The sequence below is a fragment of the Seriola dumerili genome, unplaced genomic scaffold (assembly GCF_002260705.1).
Source record: "Seriola dumerili isolate Sdu_G_001 unplaced genomic scaffold, Sdu_1.0 BDQW01000025.1, whole genome shotgun sequence".
NCBI classification, from domain to species: domain Eukaryota; kingdom Metazoa; phylum Chordata; class Actinopteri; order Carangiformes; family Carangidae; genus Seriola; species Seriola dumerili.
Genome location: NW_019174280.1, coordinates 22,367,271 through 22,392,712, shown reverse-complemented (window position 1 = coordinate 22,392,712; position 25,442 = coordinate 22,367,271). Strand labels below are relative to the sequence as shown.

General features: G+C 39.3%; 1 protein-coding gene across 2 annotated transcripts in view; it reads left to right on the top strand.

Moving 5' to 3' along the window:
* Window positions 1–2,916: 2,916 nt before the first annotated feature.
* Window positions 2,917–25,442, top strand: part of slc16a10 (solute carrier family 16 member 10) — a 33,641-nt gene continuing 11,115 nt past the window's right edge. Inside the window, exons 1-3 of one of the 2 annotated variants that reach the window (XM_022768892.1) lie at window positions 2,917–3,115; window positions 4,854–5,197; window positions 23,049–23,193. In XM_022768892.1, the coding sequence (XP_022624613.1) occupies window positions 4,867–5,197; window positions 23,049–23,193 (476 nt within the window). In that variant the 5' untranslated portion in view covers window positions 2,917–3,115; window positions 4,854–4,866. Of the gene's footprint in view, window positions 3,116–4,800; window positions 5,198–23,048; window positions 23,194–25,442 lie in introns of those variants that run through there. The other variant, XM_022768884.1, reaches the window with a different exon arrangement.

Genomic DNA, 25,442 nt, shown 5'->3' with positions numbered 1-25,442 from the left:
TTTTGTTAGCCTGATTAAAAAAATCGGTGTTATCCGTTAGCTACGAACAGTCAGTGGCCGGGAACTGAACCTGCTACTCACCCCCTTGTGCGCTAAAACATTTCAGTTGCCTCATTTCGCGCCTTTCTTATATCAGAATATGTAAAAAAAAAAAAAAAAAAGTTTCCCATTTAGCCAACAGTAAGTAAGCTAACTGCAGCTAGCATGTAGCCTAACACCTCTCTGTGTTTTCAGGCAAAGTAGCTCAGTGTGGTGGCGTTAATTCCCAATTGTGGTACTGAGTCTGTAACTGAAACTAAGGTGTGACAGCAGTTTAGAGTCTATACTGCTTGTGTGACAGGAAACGTGATGAAATGACAGGGATAGTTACAATAAGTGCACCAGTGTTCCTTATAAAAATGATTCACCCCTGCCATGAGTAAGCCAGTTCTGCAGAAAAATGAATCACCTCTGCCATGAGTAAATCAGTTCTGCTGTCACCAGTTTGTAACGTTATTTTGTCCCTTTTTAAATTAATTTGACTTTACTTTATCAGGCAGACTCTCTGCTATGCTTGTTATCGTCCAGGAAATAGAAAATGAAATAAAATGTTTGACAGTCTTTTTTTTTTTAAAGTCAGACAACACATGCACAATGAATATGAATGATGCAATAGTTTCCATGTTTCCTTTTTCTGAATTATTGCATCAGACATACAAAATAAGGCACTAAAGAAGTAATTTAGCAAACTGAAAATGGTACAATAAAAAAATATATATTTAAAAAAGAATATATTCTCTGATTCTTATGGTCCAGGAAATGGTAAATAAAATGTTTGACAGTCTTTTGTTTTTAAGTCAGACAACACATGCACAATGAATATGAATGATGCAATAGTTTCCATGTTTCCTTTTTTTAAATTATTACATCAGACATATAAAATAAGGCACTAAAGAAGTAGCTTAGCAAACTGAAAGTGGTACAGTAAAAAAATATATATATTTAAAAAATAATATATTCTCTGCTTCTTATGGTCCAGGAAATAGTAAATAAAATAAAATGTTTGAAGGTCTTTTTTTTTAAGTCAGACAACACATGCACAATGAATATGAATGATGCAATAGTTTCCATGTGTTATTTCTTTGAATTATTACATCAGACATATAAAATAAGGCACTAAAGAAGTAGCTTAACAAACTGAAAGTGGTACAGTAAAAAAATATATATTTAAAAAAAATAATACATATATTAATATTTTAAATTTGGAGCACAAAATGAAGGTTTTCACAGCTTTTCTATCACATGAGGTAGATAATGTTCTTATATCATTTTCACTAAGACCAAAGCAAAACATTTCATTGTTTTTAGTGTGTGTCTTCTGGTTTCATATTTTGAGATATACCAAAAAATGCCAAGCATACGCTAGTTGTGTATACTTGGCATTACCAAGCAGTAATGGAAAATGATCACCTGTTCATTGTCAACACACATATAAATGCCTGCAATCACAGTACTGAAGAGAGTGTGTAATGTCCCTCCAAAGCTCCATGCCTTAGAGGTCATCAGGTCAGTTTTGAGGGACTGTAGGCCCTTATATGTGTGTCATTGTTTCCTGTGGTTTATTTGCAGGTCGTCTGTTTGACTTCCACATCCTCGATATGATTGAACTTGGGATCAAGAAGTTGATCTCGCTGAGTGACATCAAGGTAACGGCTGTAGTTGTTCTGTTAACATTTAAATTCTGTAACTAATCATTGGTAACATTAACGATTAATCAAACAATATATCGTTATTTTAAAAAAATAACACCAAATGCGTTTTTATTCTTCCACGCCAGCGACAGTCAGAGCTGGAGGCCATATTGTTTTCGGGTTGCCCATCGATCCGTTTCTCATGGACACAATAGTTCAGAAACACCTCGTCCGAACTTCTTGAAATTTGGCACAAACATTTGCTTGGACTCAAGGATGAACTGATTAGATTTTGGGGGTCAAAAGTCAAGGTCACAGTGACCTCTTAGATCAGGACTGTCAGTGGATTGAAAATATCAGGTTTCTCCTCAATGGGGTGCCAGATGAAAGGCCATGATGTTGCCTGAATTTAAAAAGTTTAACCTCTGTGCAGTTACCATGGTAACTGTGGTTCAAGCTACATACTAACATGAGCATTAAAACCCTTTAAACTTCACTGACCTTCCATTCGTCTCCAAGATCACACCTCAGGTCTTTATGCCAAATGCTCCTCATATTTTTTACAGATGTCTTTTTGTAAAACCACCAAGGTGCACCACACATCCTGTGAACCTCTCTCCAGACCGGTCTAGAAAGAACCAATGCTGGGTTTGAAGAGAAATGACTGTGTTGGTTTACTAACGGGCAACATCATGGCCGCTTGCTCGCAACCATTTTCTTCATAATGTCACAGATTATTTGTCTACATTGTTTGTCTTCCTTCAGTTTTGTTAATTGCTACAGGACCAATTTAACCGGTCTCCCTCTCTCTCTGGCTAATTTTTTAATAATAAGTAATTAATACAAGATTCATTGCTTTTCATTAGTTATAATTGATTTAATATTTCTGGGATTAACACTAACTACGTGGTTACTTTGACTGAATGCACAGGGAGCACATCAGATTAGAGAGCAGTGATTTTTTAATTTATTTATGTGAGCCATTTTAGCCTTTTAGGGATTTGGGATCAGTAGAAAGAGGCTTTGTCCATCATTTTAGAGGCTTAACATTAATGCTCCTTTCCTGAACTTTGGGGAAAACCACCTTTGTTTCTTTTAAATGATAAAATATTATACGGACAAAATGTAAACAGAAAAAAAGTTTAAATGCAGGTATTAAGTCTTTAAGAGGGAAATACAGACAGTGACAAGTTAAAGGAAAAACCTGTAAAATGAGAAACAGTAAGACGCTTTCCATCCACAGGTCACGAGGGTTCACTGATGAATCAGATGCTGTGGCCTTCACTGTCACCTGATCTCAACACCTATGGGAGGTTTTGGAGTGACATGTTCGACAGCGCTCTCCACCACCACCACCATCACCACCATCATCATCATCATCCCTCCAGCAGGTTTTCCAGAGACTTAGAGAATCGACACCAAGGAGCACTGAAGCTGTTGTGGTGGTACGTGGTGAAACAACAACTGACACAGACACTGTATGTTGGTTTTTCCTTTAATTTATCACCTCTCTGTAGTTTGAGTTAAAATGTAGAAATCTCAAAACACTAAGACCACAAGAGTTTGAGAGCTGAACACATGTTAACAGATTATTACCTACAGGATTATACCACTCTGTAATGGAATAGCACAACACTGGTCAACACAATCAGCATTAATACTAATGACGGTTGGAAATATATGGTGACGAAAAACAAATAATAATATTGAAAACATTAAAACAACACCTTTGCCCCTCCCTTTCCTTAAGTAAAAAAATAAAAGCTATGAAATATATGAAAAAGAAAAAAAAACAGGTGACAAAGAGACATTATAATTCAGTATTAAAGAAAAGTGTGGTTCATAATTAGTCAAGAATAATAACTTTTCAATTATGTATTAAATCCAATGTATGGACAATAATGGCCACTCCTGTGTAAGATTATTAACCAAACTATTAAAAAGCATATCTGTATCATCATATATCATTTTTATATACTTTATTGTGTCAGTTAATGTCAATCAAACATTGTTATTTAAATATTTTGACACATACTTTTTGACCTTATAACTTTTTTTTCCCCTCACCCCAACCCAGAACACATGATCCGTCTGATGACATTTGTATCAATAATTAGACAACTAGCTTTGATTAATCTGAAGAGGGCCTGTCGTTCTTCCAGCTTCTTTTCATTATTATTGATTTTGTATGTTACCTTTTCCATATTATATATGTAAATAAATTAAATTATATATATATATATATATATCTTCTACTGTTTCTAACCACTTTTTTTAACTGGGGAGGTTCCAACTTTTTCCAGCACTTTGTTATTTGCTAAAGAGCTTAATGATCCAAAATAGATATAATTCTTCCTTTTGCAGACTTTTTGGACGTGTTCCTAAAAGAATATTTTATTTTTCTAGATCCCCCACTTTCCTGAACTTCTGTTGAAAAAAAAAAAATTGTCCATAATTTCATCACATTCACTCCAACAGCTGGAGTTCTTATTTGATTTATTCATAATTTGTATGTCTTGCCTACTAACCTATGGAAGTGATTATATTAAATAAAGTGTGAGTATAATATTAGGTTTTTGAAATATTTTTCTGGATTCCATGTCTTATGACTTCTGTAGTTTTGTGCTCACCCCATAGATCCTCCTGCGTGATCCGCCTGTGCTTGCCCGGCACTTTCTGTTTATTTTTAGTGCTGGAAAGGGGAAGTGAGACCTTTCATAACAGTGAGGGCGCAGGGAAGGGGGGGGTTACTTTAGCCTCCGCATACATAAGTATTTTATTACCAATCGTGCAAAACACATTGTGTATTGAAACAATATTTTGTCTATTTCAGTAAGTGTTTGTCATGGGGTCAATGACAGTGTCCAATCAGCTGCAGGATCCCCCGGAGCCCCGCCCCTCCGCGCTGTCTATTTATAATATTGCAACAGCAGCTTTAACAGTTACTGTAGGAACAGATGCTGCCTGACCACCAACACAGCTCCAACGACAGCTTCACTTCAATGGATGCAACTTCACCCAGACCTGAAAGCCACCACTGCTCAGACATACACTGTATCTGAACTTTTATTTTTCTGTCATTGAAAGAGACACAGATACAGATTTTTTCTTTAAAACAGAAAAAACAAAAAAACAAGCAGCACAAACACTGCTGTTGACTTTTTCCTCTTTAAAATTACCCAGATTTTAAAAAACAATGACAGAGGGAAACAACATGCCAGACGGTGAGGCAGCCAGTATGGATGAGACGCTCGATGCCGCCGTCGTACCCGCAGGAGGAGAGGGGGAGGAGGAGGAGAAGAAGGAGGCCTGGGACTCTAAAGTCGCAGTCCCGGAGCCGGCTCCGGCAGCGGAGGAGGAGGTCGAGTTTGTGCATCCCGAGGGCGGCTGGGGGTGGCTGGTCATGCTGGCTGCCATGTGGTGTAACGGCTCCGTGTTCGGGATCCAGAACGCCTTCGGTATCCTCTTCCAATCACTGCTCCGGGAGTTCGGCAGCGAGGAGGATGAAGACCTCCGCTTCAGGACAGGTGAGTGCGGGAGGGGGGGAGGTGGGGAGGTGGGGAGGTGGGGAGGTGGGGAGGTGGGGAGGTGGGGAGGTGGGGGCGGTCAGAGAGAGTCCCCACGTGAGGTCACTGCTAACGGTAGAGACGTTAGAGAGGAGTTATTCACTGTTTTGTTAGCCTGATTAAAAAACGCGGTTTTAACCGTTAGCTACGAACAGTTAGTGACCGGGAATTGAACCTGTGACCTTTGATACCGGTCGACCTCTCCACACGCACATCCTACTCACCCCTCATGCGCTAAAACATTTCAGTTGCGTCATTTCGCGCCTTTCTTACGTCAGAATATGTAAAAAATAGGTTTCCCATTCAGCTAACTGTAAGTAAGCTAACTGCAGCTAGCATGTAACGCGATCTGTGTTTCCTGTGAGAGAAGGGGAAAATGCATGGCAGAGACGTCACTCTGCATAAAGCAGCTGTGGTTGAGTCTGTGGGGAGATATAAGCAGTGTTGGCGGCAAAGTAACTCGGTGTGGTGGCGTTATTTTCCCAATTGTGGTACTGGGTTTGTGTCTGAAACTAGAGTTTGAAAGTGGTTTGCAGTTAAGAGTTGCCCATACTTTTCTATGACAGGAAACATGATGAAATTACAGAGAGAGTTTACTGCAGCTGCTCAACAATGAAATCACCAAATGATTCACCTCCCCCATAAGAAAATCAGTTCTATAGAAAACTGATTCATCTCCCCGGAAAGTGCTCTGCTTCTTATGGTTCAGTAAATAGAAAATAAAATGAAAATATTTAACAGTTTTTTAAGTCAGACAACACATACACAGTGAATATGAATGAAACAATCGTTTCCATGTTTCTTTTTTTTTTTATCATTACATCAGACATAAAGAATAAGGCACTGAAGAAGTAGCCTAACAAACTGACAGTGGTGCAGTAAAAATATATATTTAAAAAATAATATATATATACATTAATATTTTAAATTTGGAGCACAAAATGAAGGTTTTCACAGCTTTTCTACTACATGAGGTAGATAATGTTCTAATATAGGACTCTGCTTCCTTCTTAAGTGACAAAAAGAGGGTTTAGTTTTTAGCACCTTTCATTTATGGACATAAAACTTGGCCAGTAACATGAAAAATCCGATTTCTAAATCTCTTCTATAATTTGTAAAGCCAAACAATACATCCTTTAAGCAAAGTAGGAGTGTGTTCAAAAGTCGAAAAATTGATGGAAGACGATCACAAGTAGTTCGGAATAAGCGGAGGATATTTCTACTGTTTTTAGAGTTTCCACGTTTCTCTGTATTCACCTTAATGAAAAAGTTTGTCATGAAGTGGTTGCTGTAGATGGCAGAGTCAAGGAAGAGATCACATCGAAAAAATCTTGTGTGTGTGTGTGTGTGTGGGGGGGGGGGCTTAGACTTAGCCCATGAGTAATGACCATGTGTTGTTCTGCTGTGATTTTAACCACCTGTTGTTGGTGCCGCTGTTTAACAGATGAGCATATAAGAGTTTCACTGTTACTGTGTTGACTTAAAGGTTGTTTTTACAGACGAGTAAAAGAAAACCTGTCTGATCAATACCCATCCTATTCTGGTGATATCTTCTTTCTGATTTTTAAGGGAAAATGAATCAGATGTTCACACCAGTTCACACCCACTGACTGTGAGGTATGAACCTTTAGAAGTTCATTACGAAAGATGTTGAAGTAGAAGAAATGTTAATACTATAGATTTTTAGATTTATAGTTTGTCTTTCATCGATTTGAACTATTTTATTATTGCTGCTGTTACAGCTCTGTCTGACGATCATGTACAAACACACACACGCCACCTATTGCAAGTCACAAGTGATACCAAGCCCTGGGGCGCAGCTTTGGGTGCTAAAGATAACTACAGTCTAATAACAGAGGTCTTAATTCGTCATTTAATATTGAGTGCAGTTATATGACTACTGTTACTCCTCTTATCCCTTAAAAGCACAGCTTTAATCCTGTGAACCTTAGTTAGCATTTAAAAAAACCAAAAAAAAACTACCGTTCCATTACTTCCAAAAATATGAAAGTAAATGTAATAAAGAAGCAGGTTAGTCAGCTTCTACAGAGATGAAACAGAACAAACTGTGCCTTTGGAGCTGGTTCAAATTCAGCATGTTATGTCATCATTCAGGTTCTCCTCAGACCTTTTAATGTGGCTGTGGATTCGGTTTTGTTTTGACAAAAGGTGGTTGACTGGAGCTCTGTTTGGAGGAGTAGTTGGTATTTGTCAGATTTCAGAGAGATTTTAAAAAGGTTGGCACTGGAATCAGCAAACTGTTGTGTATCCAGGGTTTAGCAGAATTATCCAATGATGATGTTCTTGTCTGGTGATTGTAGGGTTGCCATGTTGACTTATTCTGTCTTTAACATAATTGATTTCACTACAGAAAGCCCAAAAACTTTGACACGATTCCTGTGCAAGATTTCCTTCTGCAGGTGGCAGTAATGTTAGGGTTTACTGAGGGCTGCACGATATGAAAAAAAAAATCACATTGCGATTATTTATGCAGATATTGCGATATGAGTCACGATTTCAGCTGGAACGGTTATTTTTGCATTTCATTCTCACAAAAAAAAAAACTAAACAAAAATTATGACAAAATGCAGTTTAGCCTTGTGGACAAATGTCACTGTGATCTCACGTTTTTGGCCATAACTCATGAATTTATACGCTAATTACAACACAATTTAACCCTAATGTCTAATAGGATGTCATCAGCTGTCATCACTCAAACCTCCCACAGTCGAGGAGTTCTAGTCGGTGGAGATGTGGTCTCCCTGGTCAGTCTAAGTTGCTGTGTCATGTCCATGTTTCACTTGCTGCATACCTTCCTTGGAAAGTCTGCATGTGTACAGTACATGTCAGCAGTAGATAGAAAGCTTCGCCCTCCACAGCATGACATCACCACCTTGGTATGAGCCTTTGCAGTTGTTGGGACACCAGGGTTTTCTCAGTTGTCTGTGTGTGTAAAGTCTAGATCAGATCAGTAATGATATTGTAACCTCCACAAAACCCAGTCATACAGAATTGATTCGGGCTATTTTAATTTGATCGGTTGACATTACAGAGAATGAATGAAAAATGTTGATAGTGGATTAATAATTAAGTCCTACTTTTCTCTTTTTTGTGTTATTGTCAAGTCATTTTCTGTAGGTTTTAGAGGTTAGCGCCTTATAAAGTGAAAGAATAATAAAAAAAAAACATTGACAGATAAATTGTTAAAGAAAATAATTGTTTGCTGCAGCCCTAACAATTTCCATATATGAATGTTAAGAAATTTTATCACACATCAATGGCAAATCAACTTGCGGTTGAATTTACTTCCACTTAGAGATCCACTTGTAGTTTCCCTGTCCAGTATTAGTTTGTCTTCTAACGAGGGACAGAGTCACACAAACGAGGCTACACACCATATCCTCACTGAGTACATGACCTCACGTATTATCTGAAGTCAGCAGCTTCTCTTCCATCTTCATTATCACTGCAGCCTTCTGCTCGTCCTCTCCGTCGCGTGTCTGCACCACTGTGGATATACATTCACGTAAACCTGGTGAAGATTTTACTTTTAGTAAAATGTTTTAGGGCGTTTGTCATCCCACAGTGCACATTTAGGTCATGACTTCAGTATAAAGAGGTTGTTTTTGGCACAGTCTCAAAAAATGTAAGGGAGTGGTCCTTGTGTGTTTCAGATGTTACACCTGCTTTACTTGTAATTGGTGACATATTAAAAATCCAAATTACAACTGGAAAGTTTGGGTCTGTGTATAAGAATTGTGATTCAGTGTTATCGTATTATAGTATGCTTGCAGTGAGATGTAATATCCCAGTTTATAATGAGCCTGTGTTGTAGGCTCTGCCTCCTGTTCTCATGTTCTGATGAGTGAGTTTGTTTTGGGAAAAATTCTGTCTGCTTTATTTATCCCAAAGAGTGCAGAGTAAACATCCCACATAAACATGGAGAGATTACCAAATCACTAGTTGTTCATTTCCTCTTTAAAAGTTTTCTCTTTAAAGTCAAACGATAGATCATTTTATAATTAAGTCTTTCGTTGGATACTCATTGTGGAAACTGGTGCAACTTGCCTGACTTGACGTCTGTCAGTGGGAATGAAATACAGGCGGTTACACATTGAAAAACCATCTGAGCTCCCAGTGTTGTGAGACCTTGGAGAGTCATACCAGCGCACATGTTGCAACACGCTTCATTGCACACTGTTCAACCTGCATGTGCTTAGAAACATACCTCAATATGTTATAACCTGAGTAATGAAAATACTAATGATTCTACACAAGTTACTGTATCAAAAGCATCATTTGTGTTTTGGGGCCTTTACATGTGAAGTTTAAAGGTATGTGAGCAATTTCCCCAGCTTAGTTTCAGGAAGTCGACAGATCAATTAACAGCTGCTCAGAAAGCTGAATGGAAGTTGCAGTGTCTTGTTTATGAATTTGTTCACTTGTTCACTGTAACTGGATTCAGACGTAATTTTCATATCCCGGTCGATAGGTGTGTTAAAGAGCAGAACAGATCTGTCACAGCATGTCTGTTTGTGGTGGCGTTTGAAAATCCTCCAGAAAATGAAAATCTCCCTCCAGTCATGTTTTAATTAAAGCAGCGTGTGTTGTCCTCTCAGTTTGGGAACCGTGACTTGCCTGTTGTTAAAGGACTCCAGCTGGAAACACTGAAACACCACTGATACCTGTCTTCCAGGGTCTTTCCAGATTATGAATGTGACCCTGGATTATAGTTTATGTGACAGTTCAACTAGAGAAGCTGTAGTTTAATTTAAATGTGTATCATACTTTATCTCAATTACTGTCTATAGTTTATATGGTTTAATCTTAATTTTCTGTTGTGATAAGGCAGTGAATTCTGTCTTTTCAGCCCTCAAAGCCCAGTGTTTGATTTCATTAACACTAAGCTGTTTGGTGGCTGTAGAATGAGTCTTTATTATTAACCATAAGGCGATTCAAACATGAAAAAAAAAAACATATTGCAAACCTCTGATGCAAAGCACATTTCTGTCTCAGCAGGTCTCTACAGTGTATTAGCTGCATGTTACACCTACATGACCTTCTTGATCTGGGCCCCCTTCTGTTCTCACTCTACATGCTTCCACTTGCCCAGTATTTTCTGCATCACGGTGTGTCTTATCATTTCTATGCCGATGACACCCAGTTATATATTCCTTTAAAGCCCACAGACCCTCGCAGCCTGTGACTCTTGCTGACTTTTAAGGTCATGGTTTTCCCATGCATTGGCTATTAGAGCCCAGACACTCATCACACACTGTGACTCTTTAACTTCCTTCAGATCTCTTCTTAAAACATATTTCTTTGTCTCAGCCTTTGGTAATGTCTGATACATGTTTTATTTATATTGTTTTATCCCTAATTATTGTTATTTTATTGCCTCTTTTCATTTTTATTATGCTCAGGTTCTTTGGACTTTTCTTTTATCTGGTTTTACTTTTTTCTAGTAAAGCACTTTGTAACTGTGTTAAGAAAAGTGCTATATAAATAAAGTTATTATTATTATTATTATTATTATTAGTATTATTATTATAAAGAAATACCCTGAAGAAAACCAGCAAAAAGCTTGTATGAGACCAAATTTTGTAAAAACCATGTGGGACCTCAACGAATTTCCCACATTCTAGATAAGACCAGTGCGTCATGCTGCTTGACGTCCTCAGCTCTCACAAGGCAGGAGTTATCTTTTGTAGTGCCGCAGACAAAACTGGGAAATTGGACATTTAAATCAACCAATCACAGTGTGTAATGCTGGGGCGGGGAGGTCCAGCTCATAGTCTGGTCTGAGCTGCCAGGTCAGTGGCCTTCACATCTGTGTTACAGGCTCTGGTTCTCTCCCGGTGGGAATGCCAGATGGGGTTATTCCTGGGCCTCGCGCCATTAAAACCTCTTGCCTGTCATCTAATGTTAAAGCAGCCAAGACCTTTGGACCAAACACAGAGGTTAGAGTCCTTGATTGTGCTGTTTTGGTGAATCTAAAGTAACCTCATGTGGTTGATTGACTTTTATGTCAATAACATGGAGTCACGTGTCCGTATTTTTTGCAGAATATCATATTCACTCAATTTCAAAGGAAAACAAAGAGAAGCGAGATAGCTGAGGGACGATGTTTTGTCTCTGCTTGTGAAACTGACACAGTGACTGTACAGTGAAGTTGAAAATATTGTTTTAGTATCACTGTCAGTGAGAGCCTGTGTTTCACGATCACCCATGAGCTCGTAGCGTCGGAGTGCAGCTGATGTGCCAGTAATTGGTTGGAGTTTGACCGGCCTATGCCAACATTAGATGAAATGTAGTTGAAGTGCAGTAGCCATAAATCCACAAACAAGAAATATGACCCTGACCCAGGTGTGTTTGTGCAACACAGCTTGGATGTTAACTCTTCTACATATTAACAAGAGGGAGTCATGTTATTCTGTCTCGCTGTGGCATGTTCACTCTTTTCCTGTCACAAGAAATTGACATTTCTTAATAATGCAACATCCTCATAGAGTCTTTGTCCCCTGCCTGACTTACAGCTGTAAGGCAGCCCGTCCTTTGAGGCAGAACCCATTGAAGCTTGATCCGATCAGAGAGGAAGGACTCCCTGTGTGAGGCTTTCCCCTCTCTTCAGATTTCTTCTGCCTCGTCCTGATTCTTTTCAGTTCAATGCAAAGTGCTACAGTCAGTTAGGCTTTTGTGGGGTCGGTAAACTGCTTTACCGGGTCTTTGTCATGCAGCACAGACTCTTTATAAAACGTCTTTATGGGTTTCTCCAGCAGAAAACTAAGGGCCAGATTTACTAAAGGGGTTTTGTGCTGGTTTTTCAGGCCCATATATAACACTGCTCAAACACATATGCTGTACATATCAATCAATCTCAGCTGGCTGGAGTCGCATCAGGAGGATTGTGCTTAAAATAGTAGCCATATTAATAGAGGGTGATTATGAAGTCTGCTGGATTTCCACTGTCAGTTTTGCCTCCAAAAATGAGACGTAACCACTGTGGAGATGAAATTGTAAAGGCTGTAGTAGTGGAAATTTAGCATTAAGTAAAGGCTTATATACAGTTTGACTTAAAACCTTATTATTAGAAAGAAAATTGAAGGCATTAGGCAATTATTAATGAAAACAATAAGTGATCACTGTAACTACTTCTACTCAATTCAACTCAATTCAACTGGCTTTACTGGCGTGCCAGTGTCAATGTGTTATCAAAGCACAATTACAATAATTCGATGGAATTAAATTACCAAAGAAAATTAAATGTAAATAACAATATCAATATCGTAAAATACAATATAATTATTAATAGAATGAATAGAATAGATTGCTAATGAAATAAAGAAATGGAAAACAAGCAACACACATACACATACGCACATAGACACATATACACACACACACACACACACACACATATATATATATATATATATACATACATACATACATGTATACTTACCCTCTGATGCAACCTCATCTATATTTTGAATGTCTTTGATTTGTCTTATACATCATCTACATTTTGTTTACCATGATTATTGGCTCTGAATGGAATATGAATTAGATACATGCTAACTTTATAATGTAACAATTAAGACTATATTATTTTAAGTAATACTAACAGTTTTTCATTACAATTTAAAAGTTTTGTAATCAAAATAACTACGATAGGATTTAGGGTTGGTGATATGTTAAAATTTTCTGAAAGTTAAACAACCATCCGATATATTCGCCATTGCACTCTTGTGCACTTTTCATTGCAAAGAAAGATTTGGGATTATTTTAGTTTTAAACTGGACGCAACCGTCAAGCCAGAGGACCTACATGAAGCACTTTGCTGTATATTCACCAAGAGAAGCGCCCCCCTCAACTACCACGGTACTAGCCTCGCTTCAAAAATCGGATCAGATGGTCTCAGTCAGTGAAAACTGTACCGCAAATTTACATATATTCAAATATACATCTGGCCCTAAGTGTGCTGACCTGGTTTGTAAAAAGAGAAGCCGGTTTGTGTTTAAGAATATAAGTAACTTCCTAAAGCCATGCAGGTTCCTAAAGGAGTCAGGTACCACTCTCATATCTGCACATTAGATACAAAGGTACAGTCAGCAGCTTTTATCTTATCTCGGTTTACCACAGAGAATGGGGAGAGAACAGGGAACCTATAAACTCCTCTAAAGTTCACTGGTGAACATGCATTTCATTTATTTAATCCATACAATTGTGGGGATGTAGAAACGACAGTGAGCTGTAACTAAGGGGTCTCCACTGGTTTTACAGGGTCAATAAGAACTGAATAGTAAAGTCCAGCATCAAAGCGTAAAGCTGTGTAACTTTTGCTGAACGAAGGCTATTTGGCAACTAGAGGATAATGATGAATGCAAATATAATGTAAGAATAGCAGGAGCGGTCATAAAGTCAGTCACTTGACTCCCTAAAGCAGTCACACAGCCATCATAAGCTACTGGTCGCAGCAGAGTATGCTGCAGCAGCAAAGCCCTGAAATGTTTTATTTCTTGTTTAAAAAGTTTCACATAAGACTAGAGTCAGGAGCTCACACAGCTCGCCTGCGTGGCAACTTAAGTTATATGAAAAACAACATTACATTGATCAAATCAGCCCAAAAAACCTTGACAAGCTTTAAACATCCACAGGTTAATGTTTGACCTGCTGTTCGACCGCCTGTTTGATCTGAGGCGCGTGGAAGCTTGAGATTAGGTGAAGGTTGTCAAGAGATAAAGCCTGAAGCAGGGTAAACATGTCGGAGGCAGAGCACCACTTCATTGGCAGCAGAAGGACCAATTGTTTGACCCCCTGCACATGACACACATCATCAAGCTAGTGCAGCCTGAGGGGCTGGAGGACACATATGAAGGCCTGCTTGACTGAGAGGGAGCATTAGAGTTGTTGAGTCAACGATATTCATGTGACATTAAGATCTGATTCAGCCAATGCAATTTGATATATTTCATTGAACTTCAGTTACAGTTCTGCCATTTTTGCAATCAGCCATGTGTAATTAAGAAACATGGACATTAAAGACGTGCATCCCTGAGTGCACCAAACAATCTGTTGTCTTGGAGGTAATTCACTTTGTACCAGAGAGCTCAGAACTCATCATGGACACCATACATTACATGCAGCACCCCACCAAAATGACAGGATAACAAGATTCAGAGTTTATGAGCTGTGTGTGTGTTTGTAGAAGACACCATCTGTAAACAACAGGAGGAGCCATAGAAAACAGATTTATTGACATTAAAAAAGGTTATAATTGGATCTGCATTTTTAATATGTGATTTTATTATGTTGATTGTCTTTATCTAAAGTCACCTGTCCTGAAGGAATTAGTGAAAAACACCTTGATGTGGCTTTTTCATTCTCAATCTTAATGCAGACTCCAGATAGACAACCACCTCTGGAGATATTGAGTAAAGACTCGACGAGGAGCATGTCCAAATGGTGGTTCGTTGCCATTTCTATACCGTGCACTTAAAAATGGGGTGGACGAAAGTCTCCCCCAATCACCAGCCAGCTCTGACACGCCACCCCCTTTTCTTCCCTCTCACACAGAACGCAACTCCCATTTAACATTTTTCATATGGACCTCTTGTATCCACAGCAGAGAGTCATTCCAAGCATGCACACTCTATTTTATTCACAGCCATAAATTACTCTGCGGCTGCTGCCCAACTCTTTTTTCTTTTTTTCTTCTTCTTTTTTTTTTTTGCTGTGTCATGGAGCAGGAGTTTTCACTTCCTGTGGTGCGAGGCCAGACGGCACATGACGGACCTGAGTTGGGATGCGAGCGCACACAAAAACTGGCATTTCTTACTGCCTCTCCCCCTTCAGAGCCTCCAGTGGAGCAGCTCTGTATAAATGGCTTCCAGCTGCTTGAAGCTGAAGATGGAGTAGTGGTTGTGATGCTGTGTCGTCCACTCAGGGCCAGATGTGTGTCTGCAGCACAGTGAGGCCCTGATTGGGGTTATCACTGGGGTCTTTGTCACACTTAAGTCATACTTAAATAGGAGTGGTTGTTATACAGTGATACCACTTTAGGTTTGGCATGGTGCTTTCATGCAGCTGCAGGAATCAGAAAATCTGCTCAGGCTGCAACGGATTTTCCTCCATCTCCTAATTATGATGAAAAAACCTTGAACAATTACACCCTAATAATGATGTCTCATAATAAGTCTTAAAGGGGAACTCCACTGATTTTATTTATGACCATTAATATAATCCTGCTCACCTTGTGTAATGTTTCGTGTGGCTCTGGTTTGTTTCCTTCCTTCGCCAAACGGATCCACTAATATTAACGTAGTAATATATGATCCGGGGCCTGTGGCTGATCTTCTGTTACTGCAGCTCCCCTCAGGAGGGCGGGACATTAGTAATGAGTCTCAGCTATGTGCCAAACATGTTTAGCTTAACATAGGCCACAGCTTGTAAACCCATTAACCCTGCCGCTCGCTCTGCTTTGTCTTTTTCTTTTTTTTCAAAAGGAGAGTGGGCTGCCAATTTTTTTCTAATGAGACAAGCAGTAGGAAACAAAGCTCTGGCAGGATGTAATCCAAGGCCAGCTGGGAAACACAAGGGTCCCTACACCAACTTCTACACCTTTTACTTTACTTTTCATAACTCCTTTTCTCTTTTCTTTCTTTGTCCTCTTCCTCTCACCGTCTTCACCCGAGAAAAAATTTTGCTCTGCCTTGTGGGAGCCAGCAGAGAGTTCAGTACAGTGTGGTTCACTTCCTGACCCCATGGGTCTAAAACTGTGATTGTAATGCGAGCTGGCTGCTCAGGCTGCTGGGTGGAGGTTCTACTGCAGCAGCAGTTCAGCCCATTGAGCAGCTCCATCATTCCTTCTGTCTGTGCAGAGCCAGTGAGTCTGGGGCCTGTACTGCATGTGTCTCCATCCAGGACAGTATGTTACACTGCAGGTAACACTGGAAGCTCAACACCTTAAGTTAAGCTACAGCTTTCTTCACACTGGAAGAGACTGAGCTCTATAGCAACACAGAGAAATAACAAAAGAGGACGTTATGGTTGTAGCAGTTTGTTAGAAATTAACACAACACATTACACTACCATTGCCTGCTACCAATACTGCTTAAATGTAGTTCAAACATGGTCATTGCAGTAGTTTACAAGTCCTCCAAATATCTAAACCAAGCATCTACCTTCTTTATATTTTTATGACATGCTGAAATTCAGATGTGTAATTAACATGGCTTTCCCTTTATTTTGATCTAATTTCATTTATCTATGATCAGCTAATATACTTCATTATATTAGAGAAAGATCATTGTCCTGAGACCGACTCCATCCACCTGTAGAGAAGCTCGTGTTCTACTAGTCTGCATTCCACACTGTGAGATGTCTTTAATCTGTTGTTGTGTTTCAGTTGAAAAGCTGAACCACGATCAGGGTTTCTGCAGAAACTGGAGCACCCAAAGGGAAAACTACTGCACTGCATCTGCATAACTTCAGTGGCACTAAATAGACGTTATTCAGTCGTTCTTTATCTGCTACAAAAACACGTAGACTCTTTGTAAGCTGAAAACTCTTCCTTCTAGGAAAATTGGTAACTTACTTACTATATATACTGTATATTCATATAGCAACAGTTCTTTACTTACCAGTCCTGCCAAGAGTTTCATCCATTGTTGGAGCGCCACTTCCTCAGGGCAGACTGGACGCTACAGTGATGAGACAGGTCGACCGGGCCGCAACTAGCTGGTTAGCATGCTAATTTCAGTCGAAGAAAAGATAGAAATAAAAGTAAAACAAGAAGGTTTCTTTCCACCTCTGGAGAGTAAAGGAACAAAGTTTGATGCTGAACTCACTATGTTTCTTCTAGACTGGTAAGCAAACAGCTGTTAATGCTAACGTTAGCTATGTAGCAATAGCAAAACTTACATATAGCTCCTCTAACATTTCAGCTACCTCATCGCAAAACACCCAGAGAGAAATGATCCTTCCTGGGTTCCATGTTGAGGTGGTGAAGAGGAACATTAGGTGGTCCTTCATTAACACCGTATCTCCTCACTTTGTGTTTATTTCAGTGTAACAGTCTTCTCCTCTGTTGTTAAATGAAGCTTGACTTCATTACTCTGCGCATCTTCAGTTAATAGATTCCTAGAATGTGCTACAGGCACAAGGTGTTTATTTGACCAGGCCAGGAAAATGGCTGTCGCACCACTGCGATATGAGCCAAGTATCCTCGTCCATTAGTTGTTTCCATTAACTTTGGTAAATAGATAACTCTCCAGCCAGTGGCTTTAATGCATGCCCTCTGAATTTATTCACCATTAGGATGAATAAATGGAAAAAAGGATCCATTAGGGCCATTCTCTCTTTCACACACTGCCTTATTTGATGTTCTCAGCCAGTGATTGCTAACCCGTGGTGCTTGTTCCCCTGACAGTTACATATGTGGCAAGTTCAGCTACAGATAAAAATACGAACGATGATGTGATTAAAAAATATCTACACACAGAATTAGTGTTTAGGAGGGCGGAAATGGTGTGATAGTAATCTTCAATAAATTAAAAATATCCAGTAAGCTACCGGCTGTGATAGGCTGACTGCACAGTACATGAATTGCCAAGCTAAGTCAGTTGCAAACAAGCATCAACCTCCGAAGCTTTAATATGAAGTCAACACAGAAGAGCCAAAAGCTGCAGTTCCTCTAATGGCCACTAGAGTTTGGCTCCAACAGTGAGTCAATCCCCATAGACTCCCATTTTAAAATGTCCAACTTTACAGCAGAAATAAACATGTTTACAGCCTGGTACAAAGACAGTTTTGGCCTTCATGACAACTGTTTATATAACTCACCTTTACATTTTATTAAGGACTAAAGTAATGTCCATATTTGGATTAGCTGGGAGTTAGGGGTGGAGTCAGTCACAGTGAGCTTCAAAACCGCTCTTCAGAAACCTGTGGGTGACGTCACAGAGGCTACATCCATCTTTATTTAGAGGCTATGATTGCAACACAGTAATACTATGTATATATATATATATAAAGATATATGTTTGGTTACCTAACAGTAAATGGAGAAACAGTTGAAACAGGTAAATGTAATGAATAAACTGTTTAAACAGTTTAGCTAAAAGTGGGCACCAAAACCATGAAAAACATTGGCAATTCAATTTTCTAAAAAATATTGTAACAATATCCATTTTTATATAATAGTTAAATAACATCCATCTTTCAATCTATTCAGAAAAGTATTGTTCGCAGCAGCAAAGATGGGTGAAACAGCTGATAGGACCTGTACATACAGAGGAACTGGACTCTGAGGTCAAAGTCTGCAGTTCAGCTGTCAGTAGTGTCACCTCAGAGGCTTTTGAACACATCATTTCTGGTTTACAGGAGGTAGGGTGTTATGCAGCGCTCACTGCTGTAGGTTCAGTCATCGCGGGGTGATCGGGTTCATAGCACAGTGGTTTCCAGCAAGGAGTCTTTAACAGAGCAGACAGACGACTTAGAGCAACTCTGTCTCAGTGTCCAAGCGGGGCCCGCGGCTAGCGGTGGATGTCACTGGGACAGAGAGGATCCTGAAATTACATTTTTCAATCTGGAATTCCTCTTTGTCTGAAGCGTAAATGCTTTTTAAATCAAGAGAGCCGGCAGATGAAACCATAACAACAATTTCCTGTTGTCTTTGAGGGATTCTTTGCCTTTCTAGTTCACTGCCATTTATTACATTATGTTGCTTAAAGGGAGCTGATATCCCCACAAATATGAGCCCAGGCAGAGCGGATCCCATTGAATTTGGGCCATTCTCGTGACTGTGGTGTCTGGAAGAGGTCCTCTCACTGGGAAACCAGAGAGGTGCATGTAGGTTATGCGTCAGTATTTTTACATGTGGAAGTATAAAAATGTGTTTGACTGTGTCCAGTAAACATCTGTAATCAGTTCAGGTTTGGTTTAACTCAGACTCTGAGTTTGGCTCCGTTTTTAACACTGAATGAATGAAATGAGTATCTAACCACTCAAACTTCAGCATCTGTGCAATGTATACAACTCCTACCTCTGAACTGATTCACAGCAGTGTGGGAAAACAAACTGAAATATCTCAACAAATATTTGATCGATTGCCATGAAATTTTATACTTGATGTTCAAGGATTCCAGAGCATGAATCCTCCTGCCTCTAACGATCTTTCGACTTTTTATCAAGATCAAGATTAACTGGGAAATTTGTTGCATGCTGCTGCCATAAAAGTAAAAACAACATTTCAAACAAAAAAATGTACGGATGTGTTAATAAATATCAAACAGGGTCAAACATAGAATTATTTAACACCACTCACTGGTTTTTTGAGTTTAGTGTGTTTACCGTGAAATCTGCTGCAGACTAGAGGCCAACAGACAGGATTTTTAAGACTGATACCAATTTCAATGTTTCAGCATTTAAAACATCTGATTATGATATTTTTGTTATTGAAAAGAGAAAATCGAGGGAGGGGGCATGGACTAGCTGAATCAGCTCTCATTATTGTTTACTTGTCTCAATGTGTACGTTTATTTCTGTGTATTTCTGTTGTTCTAATATTCCCTCAAATATCACCGGTTCTAGCCAGCTGTTTTGAATAGTGGTAGTCAGAGTTAGCTAACTTAGCTAGCGTTCATTCTGAAGAGGTGCAGTATCTCAGCTTTAAACCATCAGACGTGTTTCCATGCACCACTAACATGTACTGACATGCAAATTGCAGATATGGTCACGTTCCATCATTCAGCAGAATGAGTTGAGTTGAACTGACAAGCCATTGCATTAGCTAGCACTGTGGCTAACTAATTTAGCACCAGGAAAACTTCAAGTATGTGTTTTATTGCATCTGCTGTAGCCCACACCCCTCAACTACTTCACTGTAATCAATCAAGTGATGTATTACACATGGACATGAGAATCTTTCCACAAAGACACAGATGCTCAAATGCGGACTCTGCTCCCGCTCTGTAGTGGTCAGCTGAGCTGTGATGCGTTCAGTCAGTCGCAGGGATTAAAGGGGAGACGCAGCACTCTCTGCTGGACAAACTACACTATAACGAAACTGGTAATAAAACAGCTCAAGCGCCTATCTCTGGTTTTTCCATTAGTTTCATCTCTCGGTAAATCTCTTAATTGTCATTTAATTGTTGTTAAACGTGTGATACTGAGTTATCTGCAGTTAGCTTAAACTGTTCAAATAAACCCCCCCCACACACACACTTTTATCCAGCACCATCTTCAGCTCAATTTGAATTTGAAAAATACTTTGATTTATAACTAAATTACCACAAAACTAATGACATTCCCATCAACCTCAGCTTTCTTTGCATCCAGTGCAATTTTGCATGCTAGCAAATGTTAGCAATAGCATAATAACACAAAAACTAAAGTAACCATGGTAAACATTGTTACTGTGAGCACTCAAGCGTGACAACAGCTACACTCAGACAGGCTAAGGAATGAAAACAAATTGGGCCCCATCCATTTTAAAGTTTGCTTTTCTTAGCACTATAGCCTTGCAGATTAACTAGACAGTACAGTTATGACTTACCGTGTCAGGGTAGCAGGGTGTTTTTCTTTTAAACTGCTTCATTACTTCTGTCTCATGGGGAAACATGAGAGGTGTAATACTCTGACAGCGTGGGGTGAGATGAGGATTCTCAGAATAAACAGGGGGACAGCAAAACCAGTAATATCCCTGAAACCTGACACGGTGGTTTCCCCTTACTTATCATAAGAAACAGACAACTTCAACACTGAAACTAGCTGTTCCACAGAGAAAAAACAACCTCAACACTTCCTTCTCTTTCATCCCATGTGCATGCTTGTTGTTGTCGTCTTTATTTAGTATAGGACTGTGGTATGATTGGAGGCCTAGAGGTGTCCCAGGTAGTCGTCCCTGCCAAAACATGTCACCCCCTCCAAGCTTTCCTGTACTCTCCACGGTCAAAGGGTGCTGCTCTGTGGGCTTGCACAATTTGTGTACCTGTGTGTTTAGTCAGTGTTGCTTCGCAGTGCGCACGTAAGCATTTCTAGAGAAGTAAGAGTTTTTTCCAGCACATGTCACATGATGTCTGCCCAGTAATATAAAAACAACTTGAGATAAGGCCAAAAGCTTTTCAAGTTCTCTGAGTCTGTTAGATTTTTGTTTTCTTTGATAAATCTCAATATTATCAAGTCCTTCTCTGCTGTTACTATTCCAGCGCTGCTTATCTGCAGGGCTGTCAATGTGTCCCATGTATCTAAACACATATTAGAGGCCTGCTGCAGCATGTGACACTGGTATTTAACCTTAGACTGACAGAAGACTGCCGACCAAGCACTGAGCAAACACTGCAGATGTTTCCTGCTGTTGTCCTGATGGTCACAGTTTTAGTTCTACTGACATTTCTCAGAGGTAAAAAATAATCACTAGTCGACTTGAACAATAAATAACTGGCTGTCTGCTCCGAAAACATGAAATAATGTTGTAGGAAAAGAATAAAAAACGACCTTTGAAGCCTAATTTTCCCTCCCTAAGAAAATACAATCTAATCTTACTGAGGTTGGTCAGCGAGCCCAGGTAAAGCAGTAACAAGAGATTTTATGCAAACCTGAACCTAAGGTTTGTCAATATGACGATATTACTGCAGCATTGCATTTACAAGAAAAGATTTTACAAAGACTGGTCAGAATTGAAGCAGCAAAAATATCATGAAGCTCCAAAAAGACTGGAGCCAGTTGCACAAAACACCTTAAGTTGTCTGCTCAAGCATGACACTTAAGGTTTAAGCTCTCCTTAGCCGAGGGAGTTACTTGAGGGTGTTGCACAGAATCTCTTAGATGGTATTTGCAGCAGCGAAAGATATTTTACAGCGATAAAATTCTGTTTCCATGGAGACTACTGATTTGCTGCCATTAGCACTTGTGATACCTGTTGTCACTTTTCCGGTAACATTAAAGAAGCTGTTATCTCATCCTGCTGTTGTTTTGAAGTCACTAAGCAACAATTTAATTGACTTTAAGTGATTCCTTAGGTGTAAGACTAAGATAAGGAGAAAACCTTAAATACTTTTTTTTTTTTTAAAAACACTTAAGGGTGTTTTTCTCAACTGTTTTTATTTTATAGACCCGTGACTCAGATTTAACTTAAGGTGTTTTGTGCAACCGGCTCCTCGATCCTACATTTCCCATCATGCTCCAGGGTTTTCTGATGTAAATGTTTAAACTTCAAGCCAATGCTGAAACAACCCAATGACAAAGAGGGTGACCATTGAGTATCTCTAGGAATTATATGAGTGGGACCTCTTAATGGTAATTTGGATGTACTGTGTTTATTTGCCTGTATTATTTTTTAGTGAGGGCGGTAAGCGAGATGTTACATCATGATGTATGCATGACGTAAATTATATTCCCACCGTATCTGTGTTGACATTAGGCCCAAGTGTTTTCCTGATCACTCTTTCCTGTCCACTCGGTGTTGTGTTCCTGCTGTTGTCATTGCGCACTTGGTCTTGAAAAGGCAAGTGGCATCTCTAGAGCTGTTTTCATCAAGGATACAAAGACACATGGAGGCAGATACAAACAACATGGAGTGTGATTTATGACCACTATCTAAGGGAGGAAACTCATGACATGGCGGCTGGTTTCCTGAGTAAACAGACTGTACAATGTGTGTGTCTGCGTGTGTGTTTGTGTGGCATCTGTAGCTTTAATATTGAACACCATCTTGCCCTAGACTGTTTTGTTTGTTGTCTGTTTTGAATGTGAAATGATCGTCACATTCATTCACCCTCTCTTGCTCTCTCTCTCTCTCTCTCTCCTGCAGCTTGGGTGGGTTCCCTCTCCATGGGGATGATCTTCTTCTGCTCCCCCATTGTCAGCGTCTGCACTGACATCCTCGGCTGTAGAGTTACTGCAGTGGGCGGCGCCGCTGTCGGCCTGGTTGGCCTCCTGGCCAGCTCCTTTGTCACGTAAGGAAGAAAACCCTTTATAGTTTTTACATTAAAAGATCAGGAGCTGTTTCCTAAATGGAGATGGTTTGACCGCATAAGCGTGAATGCCTGTCGCTGACTAACTGATGAAGTCATAGCGTCAGTCATGCTAGTGTTGGAGTTTCCCCATTGGCCGTTGCTCTTTGAAGGTTCAATATGAGTTTTGGCCTAGCCTAGTGACAAATCTAGTGACTTTTGACCTTAGCTACTTCCTGTAGAAGAGAGTCACCAGTGCTGCCCTGCAAATTAACTAAACACCACTTAAAACTCACTATAACTTTTATACTTGACCTTGGAAACAGTCTCACCTCAAGGTCACATTTAGTAGCTACTCTGGAGCTCTCAGTTGTATCAGATGATCTCCTGTAGCAGATCAAAGATGCACAAATTTCCACTCCTCTGAGCAGCTTAAGGACTTCTTGTCCAAGTTTGCCTCAAAGTTGAGACCGAACATTCAAGCTCGACCCTAGAAACAGTCGTCAACAAAACAAAGTCCATTTCGTAGTTGTTCTGGGGCTTTTGATGGTATCACATGATTGTTGTCAAAAGATGGAGTCGCCCATCTCTCACTTTAAAGCCAACGCAGACAGGAAGTCTTTCAAGTCCTCGGAGGAGGGGAAATTTTAACAGTTACCATCCCATTACAACTGGGAAAACTCTGCTGAGATCATGTGATATAACTGAAAATTACTAAATTTACTTTGTGGTGAGATTAATCTATGAAACAATGGTGTAGTTGTAAGAATGTATAAGGATATTTAAAACGTGTTAATTAATCAATTTGTTAACAATGAAAACCTCTATGAAGTCTCTGTAATTGATGTAGTTAATGAACACTTCATTAATATTTGATAACACAGTAACTGTAATCATATAAAATCTATGATTTATTATTACAAACGTGTTATAAAACATTTAATAACTGTTAAAACACGTGCAAATCATTCACATTTTGAAACCTATGAAGACAATGCTGCATTATCTAATATTCATTAATCCTTATATGCCAGTTATATATGTTTCATAGGAGAACTTTTAAAAGCGGAGTTATAGTTGTGATTAATATATTTATAAACACTAAAAATGTCGATATAGCTGCTTACAATTACATTACAGTAGCATTTACTCATTCTCTATTTGGGAAACACTCAAGCACTTCAAGATTTCGGTCCTGGTGTATTTAATATTAATACTACAAGTCACAGAACTGCAGGGGCAGCAAAACAAACTATTGTCGTTTTAATAAATTCTGGCAATAATCATTAATTACCCATCAATCTGTGAGCAACCATAGACGCATTTATGATGAACAAAACTAGAAGCTCACCGACAAACACGTTGCATTTTCTGTGACTACTTCATAATAAAAGTCAACTCGTATTTCACCAGTTAAATGCTTTTAATGTGAAGGTGCAGCAGTAGGAAATGTTTGGTTTGCATTAGCAACTGAAAACACTCAGTTGATAATACTGCAAATATATAAACATTTGGTATATCACCATCGTGTTACCTCCCTCTGCAGTGTGGGTGGTCTTGACTTAACAGACATCTGTATTTAACACACTGTTGTTAATAATTTCCTGGAATCCCGCACAGGTGAGGAAACACTCACACCAACACACAGAAATATCTGATCCAAACGAAGTGGCGCTCTAACATGGTCATCACTTTCTAGTGCAATAAATGAGCTATAAATGAATTAGTGCTTATCAAGTGAGTGTCAAACAAGGGGCAGGCTGATAGCCGGCTGCACTGGACAGTGCAAGGTGCAATATTTCTTCTTTGTGTGCTTTTTTTTCTGTCATAAAGCTTTTTCATAAAGTGGGTAACTCAGATCTATTTACTTCAAACAGGAGCACAATCCTGCGTTTATTTGAACCTGCTCCACTGGACAAAAATCACTTTCATCTTAAGTTGTTGAATTTACTGTTCAATCTCTTCTTTAAATGAAGTAAATTACAGACTATATTATGTCCAGACATCACTGGACACGTCACATGGACATTGCAATGCTCAGCTGGAAAATTAACTTTATTTATGCAAACAGCAGAGGGCCTAATGTTGATGCTTGAGGGACACCTTCACCAACCATCAGGGGATTTGATTTGAAACCCTCTGTCTGAACTTCACACAAATGGTTCATATGTTATATGACTCTAGATAAACAGGGATGTAACCTGGAACTAGTCTGAGTGGCAGAGGGATACAACCTCGAGGAGGTGATTCTA